Below are 20,552 nucleotides of genomic sequence, written 5' to 3' on the forward strand. Positions count from 1 at the left end.
CAAACTTTTAACGAGATTAATTAAATGGGAATTGGTCTTAAAAGTCTTTAAAGCATTCGCCTATACCGTAATCTGGGGGGAAGTTGATCACTTTTCCTCTATTCTTTTGAATAAAATCAAGTACAATACCCATGACTCCAAACAAATATTTTTACAAACATGTACTGAGTGGATCTGCTTCAAATTCCGTAAACGAAATTCTTACAAGAAATTGCTAAATTTTATAAAAATTGCTCAAATGGCCAAATTTGAAAACTTTCAATCCGGGGTAAAGTTGACCAACCGACATAACATTCTAAGAATGGAAAATTATTGAACAAATTAAATTTGATGATGCTGAATCTGAAAAAGTTTTTAAAATTCTCACAGCTGATGTAATTTGTATGTTAAAAATAAAATAAAGTTTAGTAAGTTACAGAATCACCCACATTAAACGCCTAAAGGTACGCAATTGCCCTAAAAAACGTGTTACTTTCGCAAAAATATGCTTTTTATGAATAAAACTTATATGTTAACATCAAATTTAACCCAAAGCTATGTTCAATAAGCCTACCTTGAATAAATTAAAGTGTTTTGTGAGTCATCTGATATACAAGGCATTGCTGGGAGGCGATTTTTTTAAAGGCAGTCTTTTCACCGAGTTTCAATACGCATCCAAAAAAGTCGATATTTTTATGTAAAATCTGTCACAATTGCCATAAAAATTTCAAAAATTCTTCAAATATATTCACACGATCGATTTACATCAAAAGTTCTTCCATTGAAACAGAATTGTGGCGTCCTCAGCTGTTGAAGGACGTGGACCCCATTGTGATCAACTTCACCCCGCTGATCAACTACCCCCCAGATTACGGTACCTACTTTCTATAAGCTTCAATTTACCTCTACCTAATTAACTAGCACGAAATAAACCATAACAGCCACCAAGAGAATTCCCCCCGACACCAGGCCATAAAGCAAATAGTTCGCCTCTTTGGTTTCCTCCACCTGGGTTCGTTTCCGTTCTCGGTACTTCTTGGGGCCGAACTTCTTCTCGTACTCTTCCAGAGCACGTTGATTTTCCGCTTCCTCCTGTTCGCGTTGGAGCCTTTCCCTGTCGCTACGCTCGCGGGTTCGATTCTGTTTGACCTTCTCACAATTTTCGTCACACTCCAGTGCCTTGGATTTCGTACGCGCTGCACAGTTGACCTCCATTCTGCGGGAGCGGCATTCGCAGGTTATTTTCACCTTTTTGCTACACGACTCCGGATTTGGACAGTCACCGGAGTGACACGTGGAGTTGCAACGGTGGCCGCAGGGGAACTGCAAATGAAAATTTATGCCATATATAAATCATTTTATAGAAATAACTTGCAAGAGTTATATTTTTTTCAACAAGCCGTAGCGTTGAATGCTAGGGTATTGATATTCAGCAAGACCATGTTGAGGGTGTCAGGTATCATTCCCGATTGGTACAGAAACTTTTTGTAACAGAAATTTTCTAGATTTCATTGGGCATAGAGTAGAGTATCTTTGTGCCCTGCCACACGGTATACACATGCAAAATGATCATTGGCAAAGGATGCTCTCAGCCAATAACTGTGGAAGTGCTCATGGAACACAAGGAATCTACGGCCCTGGAATTCAAATTTTAGCGACGATGGGACACTATCCTACGGTGTTTCAAGCAGAGATTTTTGCTATTTTAAAATGCGCAAATATCTGCCTTCAGAGAAAATACAGATATGCAAATATTTGCATTTTCTCAGATAGTCAAGCTGCACTAAAATCATTGTGTGCTTACAAATGCACTTCAAGGCACATTCTTTCACTGCGCAGATTGTGCCAAGGGAACTCAACAAGCTTATACTGGGTTCCAGGTCACATTGAAGGGAATGAAATGGCAGACGAGCTTGCTGAAAGTGGTTCCAATTCACAGTTTGCTGGTCCAGAACCATAATGTGCTATATCAAACTGTACAATAAAAATGGTCCTGAAATGCTAGGCTGAGCAGAGGGTGATATTAAATTGGATGAATGTCAAAATTTGCAATCAGTCAAAACGATTTACGACACCAAATGGGCAACTCTCGCTGAGACCGGCCCACTATTTACACCTTGTCTTCAAGAATGTTTAAGGTGCCGATTTTCTGAAAGCCCTCGCTAAAAAAGTAAGACAAATGCATTTGGTTACTCAAATTGATGGACCCCCGTTAGTTACAGCCACAGCAATTTTTGCAGACCCCTCGATTTTGGTCAAATGGTGGCTCATTCAAACCGTTATAACTCGAAAGTTTCTCCAAAAACCACCTCAAAACATTTTTTTTACCATGAGGGCAACCACCGATTTTCAAAATCTTTGCATCAATTGAAAGCTGAGGCATTTATACATAACATATCAAAAAATTAGAGTTGTCTTTTTTTCATATCAAAAGTTATTTGCAGTTTTGTAAATTAAGCCACGTTTTCTCCATACATTTTCATGCGCACCGGCAACGACGACATGCAATAGCATCCGAGTTTACGCCTGCATGTATACACAAAGGCTCGTGCCGCAAAATTTGGCCAAATCGGAGGTTCGTTTCCGTTTTTGACTGTTTCTTAATGATGCGGGCATTGCTTTCACAACTTTTGAAAAGCTTAAACCTTCAGCTTTCCATTAGTGGCCTCAGAATTTAAATTCGTGTTCGTAAACACTGCGAAATAACGCTGAATTTATGTAAACGGCCGGCACTGGGCCCAGTGCGAAAAAGTGGCATGATTTACAAAACGGCAGATAACTTTTGAAAGAAGAAAAAAGACATCTCTAATTTTTTGATTTGTTATGTATAAATGCTTCAATTGATGCAAAGATTTTGAAAATCGGTGGTTGCCCTCATGGTGAAAAACATGTTTTTGTATAAAAATCCAAGTTGGCGGCCAAAATCAATATGGCCGACCAAACTTTTAATTATTGTAAATAGTAGCTCTATCTTTCCTCTTTTCAATAACAATTCGTTTTGAGGTGGTTTTTGGAGAAACTTTCGAGTTATAACGGTTTAAGTGAGCCACCATTTGACCAAAATCGAGGGGTCTGCAAAAATTGTTGAGGCTTTACCTAACAGAGGGTCCATCAATTTGAGTAACCAAATGCATTTGTCTTACTTTTTAGCGAGAGCTTTCAGAAAATCGGCACCTTAAACATTTTTGAAGACAAGGTGTAAATAGTGGGCCGGTCTCAGCGAGAATAACCCAATGCTTATAAAACAAAAAGCTCTTAGAGCACAATAAGAGAGCTCTATGTACATACACTGGCCTAGTAACTGGACACTATTGGCCAGCCAAAATATTGGCCAGCTTCGGAGTGATATCTGTCATTTTGTAATACAGTACGTAAAATCTCGGAACATCTGATTTGCAGTTGTGGTGCTTTATACACGCGCAGGCAAAGATTTCTAAATAGTGGGTGCTTGCAACACAGTAAGATCTGGTCTGCAGAACCTGGAATAGGTCTTGGAGTTTATAAATTCCGTGTAGCAACACCAAACACCAAAGCCGCGTAAGAGGGAGCGAAAACACGAGGAGCCAAAGCCGTAACCCGTCAATGCTATTCGGCTCTCAAGAAGGAAGTGAACTCCTATTCGCATAACAGTCTCATCTTTGCTGACGAAGGCGCAAATATCGACGACATTCGTTTTCTCTACGGTATTGCACGTAGTGAGACTAGACTAAGTTAAAGCTACAATGTTTCACGGGCACACGTCTGGACAACTATTGATCGACCCGGCTGACCAGTTGAAACGCTGGTACGAGATCTCTCAATTCGGCTCTCGGCACCACCATGATAGCTCAGGACTGAAATCAAATCCAAGGGGAATACAACACAGAGCTTATTTAGTCAAGTATACTTACATTTTTAATACATTTCTGTCCGCAGCTCAGTACTTGCTCTCTGAAGAGTTTCAGTTCATCTTCGGACTTGTCGTTGCTGTAGAATTCATGACATTTGTAGAAAATCTGCGTCAAACCGCAATGGCAGGTGGTTTTTGTGGGAGCCTGACACGGATAGCACGGAGGAGGATGGCATGGTCTCTTACACGGATGGCTGCATCCATTTGGTCTTGGAATGGCACATCCAGCCGTACAGGACTGACACTTGGGTTCCTCCTCGGTCGAGTTGAGGTTTTTCACCACATGACACTGCTTGGGACACGTATGAACTCCACACTTCAAGGCTCGACCGCACTCTCTGCCACAAGATGTAGGCTTAGAATTGTAGCACGGCCAAAGGGACGTTTCATGGCCTCCAATGCAGGTTACGGGTACCTTAATTTCACACGGAGGATGCGGCAGCCGTTTGATTTCAACCTGAATTTGAATACATTCGTTAGTAACAATACTTAGTAGAGAATCAAACAACTGTTTATAAATATGAACTTACTATCTCCGTAGGAGCATCCCACGGACCAACGGGTTTGAAATTCTTATCCTTGGTTACAACTTTCACAGCATCATGGCATTTGACCTCGCAAGGATGCTCACAGTTGGTGGTGTCGTTTTTCAACCCACATACTTGCTGACAGGGTGGACAATCTCCTTGATGGCAGTGATGCGGATTGGTATGGTGACACTTTGACGCAATGCGGCACGGTAGACGGCACTTGACGGTGCCGACCTTTTTCTCGCGACCACATGGAACCTCCAGCGTAGTTCCGGCACATCTGGAATGGTATGAAAAATATTTAGATTTTGTTTTGTTGATTTCGATGAATATTTAAACAATTAGGTATGTATTCCTATATCAAACTGACTGACGTCTCATTAGGTCAACTTACAAATATGAAATTTTGGACCACAGAGTCAAGATAATTGCCGATAAAAAAGATCTTAGAAATTACCGGGCATCAAACCCAAACAATTTAGCGGAAAATTTATCCCTCTTTCTTTCCCTTAGTTATTTATGCAAATTGTAGTCAGAAGAGTTTTAAACAAGTTCTCTGAAGCGATTAAAACTCTAGAACTATAAATTTGCAGTGCGCCTGTAGTACCGTGTATGCACCAAACTTTGCGCAGTTAAGAAAAATCAAATTTCTAGTCGTTATAAAAAATACAAACAAACAAAATATATCATGAACAACATGCTCATACGATAGACTAATGATCCTTCTTTGAGTCTGCAATATAAAAAAAATCATAATATTAACCAAAAAATACTTAAAATAGAAAAACTGTTTCATTGCCTTGTTCCTAACTTTGCGCACAAAATCTTCGATTGTTCCTAACTTTGCGCATAGTGTGCCTAACTTTGCGCATGCTATGAATTGCTTAAAAAAGTAATCAAAAATGCTATTATTTAATGTTTGCCCATTAAACTAAAGTTATTCAGATCAGGTAGTGTGCCCTTAATTGATCTTTGTTGAAATATTTTGTCCTACGAGGGAGGGGGAACTGAGGCCTCCGGAGTTCTTGATTTCGTCTGCGGTACGTACTAGGCAGTAGGCACCTACCGTGTGAACAATCCAAACTTCATGAGGGGTTGTTTCCTGAGGCTAAAGATCAAAGGTAAAAGCTTCCTGATAAATGAAGTGACCGTTACGGATAGGAACAATAAGGGGTCATTTAAATATGACGTCCATCTTTGAAGGGGGGGGGGGGGGGGGGGGGTGGTGCTGGTGTTGTCTGAGAAAGTGTGATATGCCATGTATTAGGTATACTATGAAGCGTGACGGGGTGGCCCAGGGGAAGAGGGGGTTCTAAAAGTCTTAAAAATGGTGGACGTCATATTTGAATCGTCCCTCACATTGACCGCCGGAAAATCCAAATGAAGGACTGTTCACAAATCACGTCTCATTGTAGACAGATGGAGAGTGCCTGCCATAGTGCTACGGTTCATACAATTTTCTACTAATTTCTATACAAAATTTGCTACATGGCGGAGAGGCAGGCCTGAAATTATCAGTACTGGTGTTACATAATATTTGAATGGTTCATAAGTCATGTATTCACGTTCAACAAGCATTTACTGCAAGTGCGCAAAAATTAGGAACATAGTGCAAATAATGGTTCCAAACATTGCGCACCACTATTTACTAATTAAATTGAAAAATTTCTTACGAACTGTGATTGATATTACTAGAATATCACCTTTTTTGTCAATTAACTGCAAAATTAATCATCGTTGCACAGTTTTATCGAGGAAAATGTTGATTTTTAGTAGAGTTGCTTCTTGGCAACCGTGTTAAGGCGAGGCAAATTTTGACATTTTTGTGTATTTTTTGTTTATTATTCAACATAAACAAAGATTTTATGGACATTAAATATTTGTCAAATAATGTTTATGTTTACACAATGCTAGTTCAATGATTAAACTGGTGAATATGTTGACATTTAGTTATTTGTTTCGTTATTTTACAAGAATGCGCAAAGTTTGGACCTGCGCAAAGTTAGGTGCGCACACGGTAGCTTACGGGGCCACTGCTCTATGATCACAAGTTTTACTGACCTGCATTTGACTGTAGCTTTCTGATTGCACGGATAGCATGGACCTTGGTGGCACATGGAGGAGCACTTATGCTTCCCACATGGTAGCGTTTTTCCGCATAGTTTGTCACAAGGCGGACATTGACCATCGCAGCATTTCCTATTACAGGGATGTTTGTTGCAGCTTCTAATATTCTTACACTTGGTTTCACAGTTCAGTTGCTTGTGGCAGGTCACTTCCTTGGTCATGTTTCCACATCGGCAAGGTCTCTTCACCAGTTCCATGCATTGGCCACACTTTCCCGGATGGCATCGCTCACTGCATCGGTGTTCGCCACAATCCAGGAACTTCTGGCACGTGTCGCCACAGGTTCCGATTTCCTCCGAACAAGCCGCCACCGAGCTGGTTTTGCCACAAGGGCATGTCCTCGGCAGACCCATCGGACACTCGCCACAATCCCCTTCGTGACAGCCCTGCTCACAGTGATGCAACCCACACGCGTACATTTTACCGCATACCTTGCCGCATTGCCACCGAGATTCGGAACAATTGACTTCCTTGGTTTTAGCTCCGCACAGACACTTCTGCTTGCTCCGACTTTTGCAAGGCGGACAGTCATCGCTAGAATGACAAATCTCGCCACACTCGTGAATCCCACAGTTTCGTTTTTGTTTACACTAAAAAAATATGAAAATAATAAAAATTCAATTCATCTTATATTATCCTGAGCTGGTAGCGAGTCTCTTTATAAAAAGTTGTATGTAACCACGATAAATTTTAACTAAAAAAGTATTTAATTAGCCGAATATCAATACAATTTATTATTCGAAAAGGTAGATGATACTAGGTATTTCAATACTTTTTGTATGCTCAGTGCCCCAGTCTTGCAAGCATTAAATAACTTTTTTTCCCAAAAATTACATACCGTTTTCAAACAGGTCCAGGTTCGCTGCGAACACCTGATGGTCTTCTTGGCCGATTGGCCACACTTGCACGCAACGGATATCGTTTGCGGACATGGTGGGCACGGACCCGGATGGCACAGTAGGACACAACTGTGGCCACAGTTCGGTACCAACCGTTTCGAGCAAGTCTCCCCACAGGAGTGCGGAATCAACCAGAGATGGTTCTGCGGATTTTGCTCCTTGCCACAGAAACAATCGTAATGCCGAGGTATGTCGACCGGTTCGTATTCCTTGCGGCACTTGGGACAATCCCAGTGCACCGACAGCGCCGGTTTCGGAATGTATTCTCCCTGGTTGTTGTAATATCCTTCTTGCTGTTCGTGACTGATGCGCTTTAGTGAGATACTATCGTTACCCCACCGTTGGATGCACAGCAAATGGAAGAAGGTAAAACAACTCTGGCAGGACCATATCGGATCCGCCCGTTTCACCGTTCCGATACAGATCAAACATACAGCCGACCGTGACTCCAGTAAGTTTTGCAGATACTCCTGCGTTTTTCCTATGTCCATCCCAGCACCGACGTAATTTTTCAGCACACTGCCCAGTATATCCTGTGATGCAGAACCACCCTCGTCTTCATCCTCGCTGGACTCATACTGCTGGGTGTACTTTTTAGCCGACTCGACATGCTTCCGATGGGCCTGATGGAACTTTTCCTCTGACTGCTTCAGGAAATTGTCCCCACATGAGTTCGATTGTTGGGACAGTTTCTTTCCAGTGTTGGAGGTGCCACCACCACGCGATTGTTTCTGATTGGGACCATCGACGCCGGTGCTATTCTTATGCCACGGATTGGCTGATTGAGTGTTATTCTTATGAGGTCGGTTGCGGTGAGACATCTTGGAACAGATTACTCTAATGAAGTATAGAATAAGTCAAGTTTATTAGATATTTTGTATTATTACTATGATTATTGATAAATACCTTTGGACGTCGACGAAACAAGCTACCGTTCAAAAACTAGTGTGGAACAGAGGGAACAAAGCTTTGATACTACCTGAACCGTTCCATCAGTTCTGACGTGGTGCAAAAATGAGATCAAATTTTGACAGCGATTCACTTGCTTGTGTTAAAGACACTATAGAGCTTGCTGACGTTCATTCACCTTTCTCTTTCAAACATGCAGGCGGAATAGGATTTGTTGCCATCAGGAAAGGTTTCCCGATGAAAACAAATCCTATCCCGCCTGCATGCTTGAAAGAGAGAGGTGAATAAACGTCAGCAAGCTCTATATCCATAGCATAGTATATGCTTTAGCTTGTGTGAGTCGTACGTAAGACTTATCTCCTTTACAGTGTTTTGTGTTTAGCTTAGCTGATTGATACATGCTGCAGTTGGAACTACAGGGTGTTCCAGGTAATTTGGAAAGACCGTTTCACGCAAGGTTTCACGTATATATTTTGGCCATTTCTATTCGATTTTGCCGAAAAGTAACGGTCTGTCCATCCATATTACCTTAAACATCCTATCATTTTCTCAGACTCGATTTGCGCACCTCGTCGTGGTTGGTCCCACATCCGGTCTGGTTACGATCTTTAGTATTATCTATTTAAATATCGTGATGGTCAGCGTTTGTGCATTTAACGCCCTTGTGACCTCAAATAAAGAATGGCTGTATGAAATCATGGAAATCATCCACTCGGTAAAAGCGTTAAGCTCTGTTTTCGGCGCAAAGTTACTGCAAACATATTCCTGCAAATATATTCCTCTTGAAATATTAAAAAAATATGAGTAAATTGGTAATAATATCCTAGAACACCCTGAACACCAAGAAGTTTGAAAACAAAATATTTGATACAGGGGCTGTTCATAAACCACGTAGACCAAATTTTGGCCATCTCAGAACCCCCCCCCCCTCCCCCCTCGTAGACTTTTGTCCATACAAAAATTATGAAATTTGTATGGAGCGTAGACTTTGGCCAGACACCCCCTCCCCCCAAAAAGTCTACGTGGTTTATGAACGGCCCCACACTAGTAGCGTTAAATGCTGATTTTGGATATGCTTCACATTTATATGTATTTGAATAGCCTTTCTTATTAAGGGATTTTTTTTTCAAATCTTGTAGTGTTCCAAACTGTTCTTCAGTTTTTCAAATCTACAAGAGTGTTGTTGTTCGTTTTAGCAACACATTGTAACATTGTACAATCTGCTGTAATCCGTGAATCTCTTGAGACCTCGGTTGCCACTCATTGATATTATTAGGATACAATGTAAGTCGTCCAAACTATCTTGGGCTTTAGAACCTCAGATCGTACTCGTAGCAGTAGTCATAAATATCCACTATTTAGAGCAGTGTTTCCCAAACTTGTTGGAGGTATCGCAATTGCAGCTGAAGAAATATTTTTTCGCCCCCCCTAGGCAAGGTTTTATTTTTTCAAGTAAAAGACTGAAGCTGCAAAATTTAACACATCATGGCATGTAACGTAAAAACATTAATATTTATCTCTTTTTTTTGTTTTTGCTTTTTAAAAGGAATTATTTCAAAATCGTGTTGTGCTTAGTCAGTAAACTTGTTCATCAAACACTGAATAATCGAAATTTTTGGACATTTGGGGGACTTGCCCGCAATAACTCAGCCAATGACTGAAATTATAGCACAGAAGTGCCCAAAAATGTATCCTCTTTCCAAAATTGTCCTGCATTCTACGGTTCAGTTAGGTAGAACAAAACTAAGGGATGGTGTGTTTTGATCACTTTGCAAAGATTAAATTCTTCATAAGAATCAAAACGCTTCTTGAAGGCGTTTCTGAAATACTTCAAAAACTTGACAAATTTCTGGGAATAGGTAATCAAAATTTGAAATTTTCCTGGAAAGTCAGAAATTTTGTGACCAATTACACTACAAAAGTTATCATAATTTTCTTTGGGAATCGTGAATCCCACCAAAAACTCCTTCAGGAACTTCCTCATCAATATCACAAGCAACGTGTTTATGAAATTTTTTTGAAATTTCTTCATATTTATTAATGCAATCGGAAACGAACCACTCTCGGACTGAAAGTGTCGATAATAAAGATAAGACAAAAATAATGCCTTTGAACCTTTGAATTTCAAACATAGTTTTCTGATAAGATGGAAAAAACTAACTTTTCTACATACATTTTGAAAAAGTTATTTCCGAATGGCAGCATAACAGTGTGTTCTATCGTTCGCTAGGAGCTTCTCAATAGCTATTTTATATTCCCACGGAATTTGTCAAGAAACTCTTGCAGATGTCGATAAATTGTATGAAGCTACCCAACATTTCCAACAAGACATTCAAAAATTGTTTGTACGCACTTACATTGGAATAACTTTGACCCGTTTTTTAAGGATTTTAACTTATTTGTTCATATTATAGATGGATTTGAGACATTGAAAAATCGCCCCTTTGTATTATTTTCGCCCCCCCCAATTCTCATTTTAGTAATTTTCGCCCCCTTGGGCTTGATTATCGCCCACCAGGGGGCGATTTCGCCCACTTTGGGGATCACTGATTTAGAGTAACGTTACATAATCAACAATGGTTACTGAACCTGCTTGACTAATAGATATTAGTCTTTGGTAAATAGATATCGTCCAAGGTATCAAGGAGTACTGAAGTTTAGCCCTTGACATCTGCAGCAGTTACAATTATTATATATTCACTATAAACTGTAACGTTACAAATCCAACTACCTATTATCTAAGACCCCCTTAAAATTATACAAATCATTCCAAAATTCTGTTGTGATATTCCAGACTATCCTGTTTTTTTATACTTTTATCTTAAAGTATGGGTTAAGCTATAGCTCAGAATTTTGATAACTTAGAAAGTTGGTGTCTTCGGCAAAGTTGATCAGTATGACATATACTTACATAAAAATGAACAGTTGTTTCACAATTCTGCCACTAGGTGGCATCTGCATGCTCACTAGCGCCTCCTAGTTGTAGAACTCCGAAACAAGGTTTCCACTTTATGTTAGTCTTTGCCATATTGATCAACTTTGCCGAAAACACCAACTTTTTAAGTTATCAAGATTCTGAGATATGAGTTTTCTAAAATTTGCATGTTCACTAGCGCCGCCCAGTGGCAGAACTGCGAAACAAGTGTTAATTTTTATGCAAGTTTCTGTCATACTGATCAACTTTGCCGAAGACATCAACTTTCTAAGTTATGAAGATTCTGAGCTACGAGATTTCTAAAATTTGCTTGTTCACTCCTCCTAGTGGCAGAATTGCGAATCAAGTGTTCATTTTTATGTAGGTCTATGTCATACTGATCAACTATGCCGAAGACACCAATTTTCTAAGTAATCAGGATTCTGAGCTATGAAATTTCTAAAATTTGTAAGTCAGGTCATACTGATCAACTTTGCCGAAGACACCAACTTTCTAAGTTATCAGGATTCTGAGCAATGAGATTTCTAAAATTTGCATATTCACTAGCGCCTCCTAGTGGCAGAAATGCGAATCAAGTGTTCATTTTTATTTAGGTCTATGTCATACTGATCAACTTTGCCGAAGACACCAATTTTCTAAGTTCAGGATTCTAAGCTATGAAATTTGTAAAAGTTGTAAGTCAGGTCATACTGATCAACTTTGCCGAAGACACCAACTTTCTAAGTTATCAAGATTCTGAGCTACGAGATTTCTAAAATTTGCATGTTCACTAGCGCCTCCTAGTGGCAGAAATGCGAATCAAGTGTTCATTTTTATGTAGGTCTATGTCATACTGATCAACTTGGCCGAAAACACCTTTCTAAATTATCAGGATTCTGAGCTATGAGATTTCTAAAATTTGCCCTAGCGCCGCCTAGTGGCAGAATTGCGAAACAAGTGTTCATTTTTTTGTAAGCCTAGGGCATACTGATCAACTTTGCCGAAGACACCAACTTTTTAAGTTATCGGGATTCTGAGATATGAGCAGAGCCGTAGCGTGCGGTTGGCCAGGTTGGCCCCCGCCAAGGGCGCCAGCTTCAGAGGGGCGCCGAAAAGGCCTAAGGCTAGATGGAAACAGGATGATGCTATTGTTTTCTTGAATGTTATCAATAAGATTTAATTATTTAAAGTATCTAAGATTGATCATGTGTTTTACGTCCTTCCGTATTTTCAAAAAATTAGATTTTTTAGACGATTTTAAGAGTGTGCTTTTTGTTTTGAGAAGCTGTTTTAGTTTTTATTGAGCAAAATAATGTATATTGCATAGACATTTTGATTAGTTACACGTAAGCGTGTAATCAGCTTTTATAGCACCAATAATTATAATCAGCAGAAAACTGGCAGCACTGCTGCCTGAAGACTCTTGTCAATAAACAAGCCTGAAGAAGGTCTCTTTTAATCTGTGCAATCGAACAAGCAGGACGTACTTCATTTAACTCCGCGTAAACGTGCAAGAAAACCCCCTTTGAGTTTACCCCCGTATGAGTTGTTCCGGTCACTTTATTCGTGAAAACTTTAGGTCGGTCTGGTTCCTCCGGAAGCCCAACTAATTAGTTGGAAGTGATTAACAAACTTAATACAAAACAAAACCAATAAGCTTCCGAAAGTCTAGTGAATGTTTCTTTCTGAAAATTCCTAATGCTCTTTAAGTTCATCCAATTTTTATTTCCAGTAAATGTTTCTTTAGGCTTAAACTTTAAAACTAGGAAATCTAGCAGTAATCTTTCAAGCTGTTTTTACCCAAAAATAAAAACTACCAGTGAATATTTTTTTTATTATCATTTCCCCAAAACAAATTTGGATCGCAGTAAGCCGTGCGCGCGGGCGGGTGCTTTAAAATTTTCTGTCACGCGTTTTTCGCCTCCGCGTTGTTTTTAATTAGCCGGCCGAATCGTTAATAGTGGCGCTATGCCTTCCGGATAGTTTCCCATTGAGAAGCGTTTGCAAAGTGATTGGAGTGTGATTTGCAGTGACGATGCTGCTAAGTAGCCGGAGGCCACCTTTTTCATGTCGGTTTGATCGCGCTACCGTCGGTTTGTTAGTGCGTCGTCTACCCGTGTGCAGCCGGGAAGTTTTAGTGTGCAAGAACGTTTGAAGAATATGTTTGAGTTAGGATTCCTCTGGTGAAATAATGAAAAGTGCAAGTTCTTATTGAAAAAATTACAAAATTTATGAAGAAATGTTTTAGCGCCTCAAAAGATATGATTGATTTCTTTGGGTTTGGCTGGCGCTTCTATATCGTGGTACTCGAGCTGTAACAGTTTTGGCTGACGAAAATCAGTTTCCCCCTGCGGTGATGCTGCACAATTTGTTTTCCTATTGGCTTTCACATATTACGCCAAAGCAAGTGTCATTCATAATGTGAACTAGATGAAAAGTTCGCGTGTTTTGAATAAAGAAAACCTTGTATTCAAATAAGTTTGAAAGTGAACGCAAACGGAATATGGTCTGTCGATGACAAATTGTGTGAGTTGTAGTTACTTTTTGAATGTTTCTATAGTGACAGCAGTGTCGCAGCGGATTCCTGATTGAACGAATTCTAGGATCGACGTTGTATTACGAAGCTGCTCAATAAATGGGTGAGACCTTTCCAATTTACATTATATATCATCCAATATGACACATTTACATATATTTTAACCATATTAACCTTATATAATCTGGAGCGTTTGGTACGGTATGTCCACGCATCCTTCCTCCCCTGTAGATTTGAGAATTACTTCGACGAAAGAACAACCGTTCAAAACTCGAGGTACTTCAAAGAATCATCTTTGCGACAAATACAACGCAGTAGGCCTGGCCGCTTTGACGCTTGTGTCATGTCTTTGATATGCTGCAAGCCTCAATATTGACAAGAAAAGTAATCGGGCATGATCTAACCCGATTACTTTCCAGGATGCTTTCTCGTACTGGCTGCGTTTGTATTAGATTAGATTAGATTAGAGATTATCATTTCCCCAAAACAAATTTAATATTCTAGGAATTCCTTTATAAATTCCACCAGGTATTTGTTTGGATTTTTTTTTCTTCAGAAAATCTTTCAAAATATATATCTGAAATTTATCTAGAAATTCTTTCAGATACTCCTTCAGGGGTTCTTTAAAACAAATTTCAAATCATAAGTTCTCCTGAAGATTTTCCTTGAAATATCTCGAAGAAGTTTCTAAATTCCTTTAGAAATTCCTCCAGAGAGGCTTTCAAAAAGTTATCTAGAAGTTTTTTCAGAAATTAGTCGAAGGATTCTTCCCGATATTTTTCCAAGGATGTTATTGAATATTCTCCCATAATTTCTTTAGAGTTCCAAAATTTTTTTTGGAATTCGTATAGTGATTCCTGCAAAAATATAATTAAGGATTAGGTGCCTACAAACCCTTCAATAGATTTTGTCAGTAGTTCCTCCATGGATTTCTTCTGGAAAATACTGCATAGGTTTTGTTAGAAATCCCAAAAATTCTTCATGAAAATTCTTCCAGTCTTTTATGGAATTTTTGAGAAATTCGACTAAATTTTTCTTCAGAAAGTCATTTATAGATTCCCTTGTAAAAAATCTATCACATCGATCAGAAAAACCTCCATTGATGCCTAAGAAACTTATTCCATGCTCACTAGGGATTGCTCCATATATTTCTGGTAGAATTCCGTTAGAAAATCTCCCATGAATTTCCTTATTAACTACTTCAAAAAATCATAAATTTCGAATTCATTCAGGGATTTCTCCAGGTATTCGTTGGAAAATCTGACATTAATTCCTTCCAAAATTTTTCTTAAGGTTTATTATGGAAGCCTTCCGTGGATTCTTTAAGAACTTCTTCCTGGGATTTCTTCATAAAATCTGCTAGGGATTTTTAAAATTCCCCAAAGATTCCTCAAGAAACCTTTCTTTTCTAGATTTCTTTCAGAAATTCTTCCAAAAGTGTTCTCTACTAATTCTAACATTCCATCAAGTATTTCTTCACGAACAGCTGCTGCAATTCCTTCAAGAGTTAGTCCATGAATTCTATTTGAAATTCTTGCTGATATTTTCTCCCGGATTTTCATCAAGTGTTCCTCCGGAAATTTCTGCAGGAATTCCTCCAGAGATTCTAGGATAATTTATTCTCGTGATTCCAGCGGGAATTCTTACAGAAATATCAACAAAAACTGATGTAAAGGTTTCTTTTGGAATTTAATTCCAACCTGGTATTCAACAATGTTCATGGTTTGTCTAATGATTACTGAACATTTTCTTACAGATCTTTTGTGAAATGTTTTGAAAAAACTTGAGAACACTTCTTTGTTGAGTTTATTGGAGAATTTTGGCGGAGCCTATTAAAATAATCGCCGAAAATTTATAAAATACATCGTTTGAGGATCTCTGAAAACCCCTAAAACACAATTAAATATTTTTTGTAACAAAATTGAGTTGAAAAATCCAGAAACAAAAATTCAAAAAATTCTGTAAAATTTGCTGAAGAAAATTATGCATCATTTATGTTATAAATCTTAAATGTTCGTACTTATATTCGTATAAAAGAAATCAACTTCGGAATATTGTTAGGTGATTCCCATTGAAATTCCTAAAAAAAATACACGAATGAAAAACATTATGAGAAAACAAAAAAAATAGCGGAATTTGTTTCTTGTGCAACTTTTAAAGAAACTTTGAAAAAAAAAATGAATACCTAACTACAAAATTTAGCAAATTAACAATGTCGCGGGGCGCCAACCTGGATGCTTGCCAAGGGCGCCATGGGACCACGCTACGGCTCTGGATATGAGGTTTTGAAAATTTACATACTCACTGACGCCGCCCAGTGGAGGAATGTCGAACTTCGCAACTCATCATCAGTAGGTTATTGGCGTACCCAACCACTTTCCCGAAGACACTATCAGCCACTTGTCATCCGAATACTACCCCACAGTAAAAAAGCGAGCCAACATCTCTGACCCCCATTGTGCGTTGAACCCCATTTTGACAGCAAAAGTTTGTAAACAGTACACTTTTCTGGACCAACACTTGAAAAGCGCGTAATATTTTCCACAACAAAAAAGAAATTTTCGAAAATACTAGATGAACCATGAAAAAATCTAATTCTCTTAGCTGAAATATGTTACAATAAATAAAAACGTGTTCAAATTAGGCCGCAATTGGGGATGCAAAGAACTTTTTTGTTAAAGAAAAAATTGTTATATTCGGGTGAATAGCCAGAACTCCTTCAGAGAGAGTTATGTAAAAACGATAAGTGAGAGAGAAAACGAAAAGTTACTGTTCGGGTTGATCCAATAAACGCCAATTGAACACTTCAAAAATATCATTCGTAAACTACGCCTAAATCAAATATTTGACCTGAAACAGATGATGACTTCAAAAACATGGCCGCATCGCAGCCGGTTGGACACTAGCCTTCCAAATTATCAGAGTCTTGAGCTGTCGCATATCGTAACGTTTGCTTGACAACCAGATATGGTTCCTGCAGTACAATTTAGCATCAAACTGTTAATGGTGCCTCTAGCGGCCAAGTTTCTAACTAATCATATGATCCAATATTCTAAATGGTAGATCTTTTCAAGCCCTAAAACTTTGCCGAAGAAAGTATTGCGCTATTTCTTAACACACCCTAGATAACAGGTCACACCTCCAAAAACCCGAAATCCCATAAACTCATAGTCTCCCTAGGGGCAGGACAGATCTAGCGAGAGAAAATCTGTGCACGAAATGTTGTTCAGAATTCATCACAATTCCTCAGATTTTCTCCTATTTCTACCAAAGTGTGATCTGGCACCACCGTGAAACTGCAAAGTGTTGCGTTTGCTGAATGAAAATTGCAGCTTTGGGAATGTCTTTCAACCAATTTCGTCGATCAATGATAAAAAGAGTAACTCAGAATTGCACTCGTTGGCACAGTGTCTTGCCTCAGTAGTCTCCTATAACGCTCACCTCTGTCTAGTAGGAGTCCGTTTAGTAGGAGTCCGTTTAATAGGATTTCGTTTAGTAAGAGACTCGACTGTACGCCAATATAGGAAAAGTGGTATCCATCAAATTGTGCATGGTTCCTACGCACGCCTAGCACACATGTGATGCAAGAATCACTGTACAATTGCGCTTGAAATGAGTGCCATACTGAAAACTCTCTCAGTTCAAGTCAGTCTTGTTAAAATTTTCTTGACACTGCGTATACCGCTGTACAGGAATCACACTCGTATCACATGTCGGTCCGGGGTATAAGATTATCATTGATAATGGCATGGGAATGCCTTTTATTTTTTTAATTGAAACATATACTAATGAATAAAAATTCGTTTAACCTTTCAGTACTCGCGCCAATTTTTGTAACGCGAGCAGTCGCGCGTTGTACTTTGTACAACACCCATACATTCTGAAATATCTAAGGATCCTGATTTTTTAGGAAAGGACTGTCTTTGGCAAAGTTGTTGTAAATTTCATGGGCTACTTGATGCTAACAAAGTTGATTCGTAATACGTCCACTAGGCGGCGCTAGTGAGCAATATCATGTTATGTATTATATCTCAGTATCCTGATGTCTTAGAAAGATGGTGTCTTCGGCAAAGTTGTTTGGTAAGTCAACGGCTTACAGATTATTGGCCGTTTAATCGGGAATTCCACCACTAGGTGGCGCTAGTGAGCAAATAAACTTTATATCCTATGTATCTCGGGATCCTGATTACTTAGACAGATGGTGTCTTCGACAAAGTTGTTTGGTAGGTCAAGGACTTACGGATGATTCGCAGTTTAATTTGAAATTTAACCACTGGGCGGCGCTAGTGAGCAATTTCATGTTATATCTTATATCTCAGGATCCCGATGTCTTAGAAAGATGGTGTCTTCGGCAAAGTTGTTTGGTAGGTAAACGGCTTGCAGATTATTGGCCGTTTTATTGGAAATTCCACCACTAGGCGGCGCTAGTGAGCAAATAAACTTTATATCCAATGTATCTCGGGAACCTGATAACTTAGAAAGATGGTGTCTTCGACAAAGTTGTTTGATAGGTACTTACGGATGATTCGCAGTTTAATTTGAAATATCATCACTTGGCGGCGCTAGTGAGCACGTAAATATTATATATTATGTATCTCTGGACCCTCATTACTTTTTTTCTTTATTTTTGAGACTTTCAGCCCTGAGCTGGTTCGTCTCTTAACCTCATTACTTAGAAAGATAGTGTCTTCGGCAAAGATGTTTGGTATATCAAGGGCTTATAGATGAGTGACAGTTTGATTTCAAATGCCACCACTAGGAGGCGCTAGTGAGCATGTAAATTTTAAATATCATGTAGCTTAGGATCCCGATTAAAAAGGCACGGGACACCGTCTTCAGCCAGAGGCTGTACAGACTGAACAGAACTTAACACTAGACCATGGACACGACATACATTACATGCACCAGTGGATAGCATGGTGCGGTTACACACTTGGTAACGCTAACCGAACGGCCACGAAGCTCCACTTGACTCAGAAAGATGGTGTCTTCGGCAAAGTTATTTGGTAGATCAAAGACCAAATGGAGGAAAAGTTACCTCTCGTGCCGAGATCGAAAACTTACAGATAGTTGTCCGTTTGAATCGTAGTTTCACCACTAGGTGATGCTAGTGAACATAAAAAAATGTATATGCAATAGTTCTCAGGATCCTGGTTACTAGAAGAGAGATGGTGGTTTCGGCAAAGTTGTCAAATAGGTTAAGTGCATTTAGTTGATGGGTCGTTGAAATCAATATTTCGCCAGTAAGTGGTGCTAATGAGTATGCAAATTTTATATCTTATATATCTCCGAGTCTGATTACCTGGGAAGTTGATATCTTTGGCAAGCTTGGTTGGTAGATCAGAAGACACCATCTTTCTAAGTAATCAGGGTCCTGAGACATATGAGTTATAAAATTTGAATACCCACTAGCGCCACCTAGATGTGGAGTTTCAAATCATACGGCTCTCCATCAGTTAGTGTTCGATCTACTAAACAACTTTGCTGAAGACATCATCTTTCTAAGTAATCAGGATCTCGAGATATATGAGTTACAATATTTGAGTACTCACTTGCGCCACCTGGATGTGGAATTCCACATCATACTTGTCTTCATCAGTTAGTGTTTGATTTACTAAACAACTTTGCAGAAGACACCATCTTTCTATGTAATCAGGGTCCTGAGATGTATGAGTTATAAAATTTCAATGCCCACTAGCGCCATCTAGATGTGGAGTTTCAAACCAAACGGCTCTCCATCAGTTAGTGTTTAACCAACCAAACAACTTTTCCGAAGACACCATCATTCTAAGTACTCAGGATCCTGAGTTATATGGGATATAAAAATTACATGCTCACTAGCGCCACCTATCGGTTGAAATCTGAATTTCTCAGATCACCTCGCGAAGGCCCTTGATATCCCAAGTAACTTTGCCGAAGACACCATATTTCTAGATCATTTAGATTTTGAAATACACTAATTTACATTCAACTGTCTATTTTATCTTAAATATAGTACGTTCTTCATATTGTGATTTTCAATTTTCCGCATTATAAGGAGTTATACTGTTTTCAAAAAAGGTCTTATAATATTCCAAATAAGATTCCTGTAGAATACATTTGGGGTTGACATCGATAGAAAAGATGGTTTCAAAGTAATAGTCGATAATTCTCATGTGTTGTACAAAGTACAACAGCGCGATTAACGGAAGGTTAATAAGAGACTCGACTGTAATTTGTTTTCAAGGTTTTCAAGAATATTAGCTTTTAAAATTCCCTCCATGTTCAAAAAGACAGCAGGAGTCACCGTCGAAAATATCGTGCCGCCAAAAAATCGCACCGCCGAAAAAAGTCGCGTTGGTTTGAGGGAGCCTTGACTAACGGTTTCTCCCTGCAGGGTGGTTGGAATTGGAAAGTGGGTGGCAGCGTCTAAACAAAACATTCCACCCACCGTAGCAGCTACCGCCGTCACCGCAAGCTCCATCAGGATACGGTGGGGTGGGATCTTGTGGGTGGTAGCCGTGGTAGTGTTTTTTGTTTACATTTTTTTAGCATCGTGTTGAGCTCGTATCGTTGTGTGCATACATCCACGATAACGTGTGCGTGTTATATGATTCGTTCATGATGATGATGATGATTGTTGTGCTGACGCGGTTGTGCTGACTATAGACACTATAGATTCCATAGACTCGCGGAGGCAAAGACAACTGTAGCCAAACGAACTGTCAGTTCGTGTAGCCAAACGAGCATGACGTCACGATTTCAGAAGCGACAATGGATTGCGTGACGT

The 20,552-nt window shown here is 39.3% G+C and overlaps 1 protein-coding gene across 1 annotated transcript; it reads right to left on the minus strand.

Annotated features, from left to right (window-relative positions):
• Positions 1-57: 57 nt before the first annotated feature.
• LOC109422470 (NF-X1-type zinc finger protein NFXL1) lies at positions 58-8,479 on the minus strand. The gene is made up of 6 exons (XM_029880139.2): positions 8,331-8,479; positions 7,364-8,261; positions 6,460-7,115; positions 4,399-4,678; positions 3,870-4,325; positions 58-1,302 (listed from the first exon to the last, which is right to left on the minus strand). Exons 2-6 carry the CDS (start codon positions 8,243-8,245, stop codon positions 889-891), a joined length of 2,688 nt encoding a protein of 895 aa, XP_029735999.2. The 5' UTR covers positions 8,246-8,261; positions 8,331-8,479; the 3' UTR covers positions 58-888.
• Between the last annotated feature and the right edge of the window lie 12,073 nt (positions 8,480-20,552).

The sequence above is a fragment of the Aedes albopictus genome, chromosome 2 (assembly GCF_035046485.1).
Source record: "Aedes albopictus strain Foshan chromosome 2, AalbF5, whole genome shotgun sequence".
NCBI lineage: Eukaryota > Metazoa > Arthropoda > Insecta > Diptera > Culicidae > Aedes > Aedes albopictus.